We start from the raw sequence: 7383 nt of genomic DNA, 5'->3' as shown, positions 1-7383 counted from the left end.
AGAGAGCCCGCCTGCTTGTGTGCCCTGCTCACTCAGGCGGGTAAGACATTTCTGTCCTAATCAGAGGAGAGAAAGGGAGAAAAACACTGCCAACCACCGCCCCGGGGATCCTCTAGATTGTGAGCTGGTACCCTGAGTCAGGGCGAAAAAGTAGGAGCACAGGAAATCATTCTGCTTTGTTAAAACTACCAGTAACAGTAAGTCCAAAAGTCCTCAAGAAATGTACATCCTTTGATCCAGTGATTCTATTTTTAGGAATTTATCCTAAGTAATTGGAAGAGTGCTGCAATTTATTGAGCTTCTACTATGTGTTGGTTCTGTACATGCATCATCTGATCTAATCCTCACAACAACCTTGCAGACAGGTCCTATCACCTTTTACAGATGAGGACTGAGGCTCAGAGGTTAGGAGACATCCCCAAGGACTCATGGCTGGCACTGTGTCATGCCCATGCCTGTAACTCCCCACACACGGTCTGTCTCTTTCTTCTTTTTGCCCTCGACTATGAAAGTATGAACATTCATTCCACTCTGCTGCATCTTGATACCTGCAAGAGAGACAGGATCTAGTGAATAACCTAGTTTGACGGTGTTCCTGGTTTTGTAGGTCCGATGGTTTTCCCTCCTGACCCTCCTTTCCACAGCAGAGAGAATTACAGGCTGGGGGATACTCGAGTCTGAGAAGGTAAAGGTTGCCCCATGGAGAAGCAGAGCTACCCAGTGATGAAGACTCGATAATGTCTAAACCAGGGACTGAAAAACCAGCTTGGGGATGGTGTGGGGGAGGGATGTGCAGATAGACAATGCATAACCCCCCTAAAGTTACATACAACATTGTGTTCCGGGGTCTGGCCATTTTTTCCCAGGAGGATGTCCAAAGGTATTTCAGGTTCTCAGAGAAGTCAGTGGCCCCAGAAGTTTAAGATGCGTTTTGAGGTGAGGAGACTATGTCAGCAGAAGGAAGGGACCCTACTACAGCAAGCAGGGGGATTATCAAAGGGATGATGCCTCAGAAATGGCAGCTTGGGCTCTGCTCCTCCAGACATGTGTCCCACGGCACCCTGGGACAGCACCTCCCCACTTCCAGAATAGGGATCACAACACCCTCTTGGAGAGCTTTTTGGAAAGATCTGGAAGTCCAGATCCCACTGATCCTCACTCTTTGGGGATGTCTGGGGTGGAGGGGAGGAAAAGCAAATGTCTGATCCATGAGGCAGGGGAGTCTGGAGGAGAGATGCCCTGCTCCTAGAGACCGAGCACTGCTGCTCCTTTGTGGGAGGGGGTATGATTGGGAGGGCAGGTAGAAAGCAGCTGTGGCCTAACACCTGCCCCAGGCCTGGGGGCCTCAGCGGAAGGGCTTTCTTACTGGGCCCTTGACCCTTCACCAGACAAAGCCTCCCTCTTCCAGAGGGAGGGGCCAACCCACTTACAAGGGGTAAACCGCGTCCTATCTAAAGGGCGACCTAGAAATCTGTGAAAGTCCACCTCCAAGTCCATGTGTTTAACTGGGTTTTCCCAACAAGGGAGCAGAGACAGACCCCTCTCCAGGGGTGGCAGTGAGCTCAAGTGTTTCACTTATGGGCCTCCGCTCCAGGGCACTTTGTCCCCTAAATCCTCTACACCCTCCGTCTAAGAGTTGTTTCATTAGAGCAATGAGAGCAGCCAGAAAGTTCCCCATACTTTCTGTAAGGTAATTCAGCCCTTTAGAGAAGGGAAGGGCATCTAGAAGGTGTATCCTTTCCTAGAGAGGGAATTATCTTATTGTCTGTCCTCTCCCCAGCCACAGAACCTATTTTTTCAGTGTTCTCAGGCCCTTTTCCCCTCCATTGGTGACTTTGAGGGAGAAGGACTGAGAAGGATCTTTATCCAAATTCTCTCCCTCCCACTGCACTCCGGGAAGAAAAAGGTATTGTTGCTAGTCTACCATCTCCTCCTGCCAGCAGCATGACGGTCCACTGACAAAATGTACCCAAAGCACACAGAACTGGGATCTGGGGGCTGAGAGGCAGGGGAGGCTCTTCCCAAATCTTCAGCAGAGACGAGCACTTCTCTTCCCACTGGGCTCCATCCCAGCCACTGGAAACCTCCCCCCACCTCCCCATCCCCACTTTCGCAAGCTTTGGCCATTCTTTCCAGGAAAGACGCTCACAATTTGTTTGTAATTTAACTCTTTCCTGCAGTCCTTGTGGGGTTCTTTTAGAATCTTGCAACAAATGGAGCTACAGGGTGGTACCACCTCCCTGGCCTGCTTTTTTGATAGTTGAGGGAATCTCCTGTTGGGACTTCACACATACCATCATTTGAGAAAAGGCTAGTTTTAACTTATAATGCTGGCCACTGGTACAAATCATCTAGGGGAGGGTTATACATTTGGGGAAGGGGACTCTGCTGAAATCCCCAGGCCTCATTCAATTCCCAACAAAGCCCCACATACGTGTTCAATTACCACCAAACATTTCCAGATCCCCTCCCCCAACATAAACTAACACACGCAAACACTTCGGAGTAGGGGTTCTAACTTGCTTTCTCCCTTATCCCAAAGCCTGCTAACAAAGGGTGTTAAGGCACCATTTTCCCTACTACGGTTTGGCTAAAAAAGCAAGGTCAGGGCAGGGAACCTCTTCTCTACCCCACCCCCAACCAACTAGGTCAGGGGGAGATGGAAGGAGGAGGTGTGGTTTGGTTAAACTAATAAAATGTTACAACCCTGTTAAATACAATTAAAGGGCTAGATCTCTAGAAGATAATTAAATGCACTTTATTATGATTATTAGCTTTAATTTGCACTATTATCAAGAGACAGGAGATGCTGAAAAGCTGAGTTATGAGGCAAACTTGTTTCACCCCATCTCTTGGTCTTCAAATCGATCCATGGTAATTAAAATTCTAAAATACTCCAAATAGTTGAGGGAAATGATGTGTATTGGAAACTGCAATTCTCATACCAGCGTGAAAGATACTTTAAGAGAAGTCTTGACTTTCATTTGTGGGGGTTAGGGGGAAGATAAGAAACATGTTATAAACATTCTATCAATCTTGTGATATAGAATGTCATGTGAACACTCAACCCCACCCCCACAGTCACAAAGAGCCTGCCCAGAGCCTTCTTCCAAAGCAAAGATACCCACGTTTTTTCCCCCCCTTCCCCTTTCTGGACAAGTTTGAAAAGAAATCAGTCTTTTGTCAAAGGAAAACTAAAAATCCCACCAGCCCATCCATCCTTTCCCTCCCTCCAACCCAACCCATTTTATCGCCTTTTGAAAAACAAAAACAAAAAACAACAACAAAACCCCCCACACAGCGCACAAACCACCCCACAAACTGCTAACCTGAATGCCAGAGGAGATAGTCAGTTGGGGGTAGGGGGGAGAGTAGGCGAGGAGCAGACAGCAGGGGAAAGGAGAGAGATGCAAGGTGATCTCCAAATCCCAGCAACTGCGAGCTGATGATGCTCCCCCTAAAAATGGAGGCGGTCAGGATCGGTACTGAACATAGTGGGTTGGGGAGGTTGGGTTGTTTCAAAACACACATCGCAAAACACTTTCTGCCCCCTCCAAGGGCTCGGGGCAGCGAGTTGAAAAGAAGAGTCAGAGAAGAAAGATCTTCCTGCCAGCAGGGGGGTGGGCCCGGAGGGTAGGGGTGGAGGCCATTCCTCACACGATCTCCGCCCTCTCCCCACCCTTCGGTTCGGGATTTTTTTTTTTTTTTTTCCACGTCTTCATCTCCTTTGGGAAGTTTTCAAAGATCGAGTGAAGGAGACAGGACAAGTGAGAAAGGGGGAAAGGGAAATCAAAACGAATCCAAGTCTTGATCAAAAGTATCCAACTGCTTTCACAGACCCAGCTTCAGTGAGAAGGCTCACAAATTTGGCTTTAGAACCTGAATGTAACTCCCAACTACTCATAGCCTCTTCCAGCAGGCCCAGCCCTGTCAAATCACCAAAATACTCGAACCGAAGTAGGGGGTGGTGTTTGAAAGGGGACTGAAGAAAGGAGAAACACCCCTAACTCCCCCTCTTCCCCATTCCTCAGGCCTGGCACCCCTCACTGCTCCCCCCCCCCTTTTTTTCTTTTTTCTTTTAAATAGAAAATATATAATTAAATTTACAAAAACTATTTACAGTTTTAATTACAAACCTGATGGGGGTGTTGGGCAGAATTCTCTTTAAAAAGCGACCTAAAAAAGAAATGGTTTCGATTGTTCTTTATTTAAAAAAATAAAATAAGGAGTCTGTAGGAGCCCCCCCCCCCTCCCTGGGGGCGGAGCGCGAGGTGCCGGCCCGGCTGGGAACGCGGCGCCGGAGCTCCGGCTCACACTGTGGTCTCGCCGTGCCGGCTGTTGGTGAGACGGGTGTAGAACTTCCTCCACGAGTGCAGCGTCTTGCCGGACCAGATCCAGAAGCCCGACGTGATGCCCACGATGAGCGTCATGAGGTATTTGATCATGTAGACGGTGAAGTCGGGTGACATGCGCGGCGTGTAGTGCGCCGGGCACGGGATGGCCAGGCTCTTGCAGTGCTGACTCACCCACGAGCGCTCCCAGTGCTCTCGGAAGGCCTGCTCGTAGAAATAGCAGGCGATGACGATGGTGGCGGGCACCGTGTACAGCACCGAGAAGACGCCGATGCGCACCATGAGCCGCTCCAGCTTCTCCGTCTTGGTGCCGTCGTGCTTCATGATGGTACGGATGCGGAAGAGTGACACGAAACCGGCCAGGAGGAAGGACGTGCCTATGAACAGGTACACGAAGAGCGGCGCCAGCACGAAGCCCCGCAGCGGGTCCAGGCTGTTGAGGCCCACGAAGCACACGCCGCTCAGCAGGTCGCCGTCAATCTGGCCCATGGCCAGGATTGTGATGGTCTTGACGGCGGGCACGGCCCACGCGGCCAGGTGGAAGTACTGCGAGTTGGCCTCGATGGCCTCGTGGCCCCACTTCATGCCCGCCGCCAGGAACCAGGTGAGTGACAGGATGACCCACCAGATGGAACTGGCCATGCTGAAGAAGTAGAGCATCATGAAGAGGATGGTGCAGCCCTCCTTCTTGGTGCCCTGCACCACCGTACGGTAGCCGTCCTCGGAGAAGCGCTCGTTACACACCACGCGCTCCTGGAGTACGAAGCCCGCGATGTAGGCCACCGACACCATAGTGTAGCACCCTGACAGAAAGATGATGGGCCGCTCCGGGTAGCGGAAGCGCTGCATGTCCACCAGGTACGTGGTGACGGTGAAAAAGGTGGAGGCGCAGCACAACACGGACCAGGTGAGGATCCAGAGCCGCGCAAAGCGGGTCTCTTCCTGGGAGAAGAACATGGAGCCGTCGGGCCGCGCCGGCTCGCACGGAGCTGCGCAGTCGCGCTCGCCCAGAAACTTGTAGCTGAGATAGGACGGCACCTTGAGGACGCGCGGACAGTGGAACGGGTGCTCCAGCGTGGCATAGCGCGGGGGCAAGCCGCCGCCACCCGGGCCACCCGGGGTGCCCCCCGCACCCGGCTGCAGGCCCGGCGGCGGCGCGGTGGTGAGCAACGCGGGCGTGCCGTCCTCCGAGTGGTTCTGGCCCACGCAGATCTGCTCCGCGCCGTGTCGGGGGAAGTGCTCGCAGCGGAGGCGCTCCGGCCACTGGAAACCGAACTTGTTCATGAGCGCCTCGCAGCCCTGGCGCGCGCGCTCGCAGATCGAGCGGCACGGCGGGATGGCCTGCTCCAGCACAGTGCACACGGGTGCATACATGGAGCACAGAAAGAAGCGCAGTTCGGGCGAGCACTGCACCTTCACCAATGGGTAGAACTGGTGCACCTCCAGTCCTGCGTCCTCCTGGTTCGTATGGCCCAGAAGGTTGGGCATGATGGTCTGGTTGTAGGCGATGTCCGTGCACAACGGGATGGAGATGGGCTGGCAGAAGCCGTGGTCCGGGATGGAGATGCCCTTCTCCCCGTGGAACTGGGCCGGCCCCGCAGCGGGCAGCAGCAGCAGCGGAAGCAGCAGGCGGGGCAGGGCGCTGCGGGGCCGCATGCTGGCCGCCGCCCCCCACCCGGCTCCCGGACGCCCCCCGCCCCCGCCCCCAGCCCTGAGACCGCGCGCCTTCCCCGCCGCCGCCTCGCCGCGGCCGCCGCCTCCCGCGTCTCTTTGCAAACTTCGCTCGCGGCTGCCGAGTTGGGGAGGTCGGGCGGGGGAGGGGGGCGGCGCACCCGCCCGCTGGCTTGCCGAGGTCGACTGAGCTCCCGGAGACACCGCGCGCTGCTTGCCCTCTCTCCTCCTCGTCCTCCTCCTCTCGCCTCTCCCCTCCCTTCTCCGCCCAGCGACTCCTTTGTGCCTTCCTCCAGCCCTCACCTCGGCCTCTCCGATCCCAATTAGTCGGTTTCAAGGGGGCCCCCGCCGGCGGCCCCGCCCTCTCCTCAGCCCCCCAAAAAAGGGATCCTTGAAACCGCCCCGTCGAGCTCTAAGCACCATCCCAAAATGTTCTCTCGGCCAATGAGATTTAAACCCGAGGATCAGCCCCGAGGGCTGGATTGGTCAACCACAACATAATGAGATCAGAAACCAGATGCCAACAAAACTTTCCCCCCCGCCTCCTTTTGCTTTTTAAAGAGACAAGCTATTATTATATTAAGGGCTTTTTGCCCAGCACGGGATTTCTCTGGAGTCGCAGTGGTGAGGTCCGGAGACACATGTTCCCCGAACTGCGGCGGACCCGAGTCACTCAACCCTGGATCACTCTTCTTCCGGGGGGCCACGGCGCTCTCCGGGGTAGGGCCTCTTTAAATCCTTGCCTCTGCCCTTGCTCCTCGAACCCCACCTATACCAGTCCAATTTTTCAGATCAAGTAAAAAAAATATTAAGTTTGAGAAAAAATTGTTTAAGGGAGAGATTTAAAAAAAAACTACCAGTTTACAAAGACTTTTCTCTCAGCCCCTTCCCATGGAATCCAGACAAAATTTCCTGTCGCCCTATATGTAGACCCCTAGGAGTTTGCCTCGCTCCTCCCCCTGTATACACCCTTAAATAACCCTCTGAAAAACGAGAGCCTGTCTCTTTAAGAGGCTCTTAAAGGGGCCCGGACTCCGGGGCGTAATTGCCCCGTAGCGAGCACAAAGGAGCCCATTATGGTTCTTTGTGTTCGGTGGCACCTCAAAGTGAGAAAACTCAGGAACTCAGAGGCCCTGGGCTGGAGGGTTGGGGCGGGGGTGGGAGGGGGTGAGGTGAAGGAGAATGGCCTAGAGCTGCGGCTTCTCCCTCCCCTTTCTTCCGAGGCAAATCTTAATTATGCAAAGTAAAGTTTAGTTGCCATAACGAGGAGGTCTTAATCGGAGGTTAATGGTGGGGAGTGGGGGATGACGAGCAGTTTTGAGCTGAAGAGATGACTCTTTTAGGACGTTTGGGGGAATTT

General features: G+C 53.8%; 1 protein-coding gene across 1 annotated transcript; it reads right to left on the bottom strand.

Annotated features, from left to right (window-relative positions):
• Positions 1-4188: 4188 nt before the first annotated feature.
• On the bottom strand, positions 4189-6023 carry FZD2 (frizzled class receptor 2). Its single transcript, XM_059046471.2, has one exon. The coding sequence runs from the start codon at positions 6006-6008 to the stop codon at positions 4311-4313; it is 1698 nt and encodes a 565-aa protein (XP_058902454.1). The 5' UTR covers positions 6009-6023; the 3' UTR covers positions 4189-4310.
• Between the last annotated feature and the right edge of the window lie 1360 nt (positions 6024-7383).

Source organism: Kogia breviceps, chromosome 19 (genome assembly GCF_026419965.1).
Source record: "Kogia breviceps isolate mKogBre1 chromosome 19, mKogBre1 haplotype 1, whole genome shotgun sequence".
NCBI classification, from domain to species: Eukaryota; Metazoa; Chordata; class Mammalia; order Artiodactyla; family Physeteridae; genus Kogia; species Kogia breviceps.
Note: the sequence above shows the minus strand (reverse complement) of the source record. Positions and strands in the feature narration are given on the sequence as shown.

Excerpts from the sequence above, each read along its gene's own strand:
- FZD2 (XM_059046471.2), bottom strand. The coding sequence starts at position 6,008 with ATGCGGCCCCGCAGCGCCCTGCCCCGCCTGCTGCTTCCGCTGCTGCTG.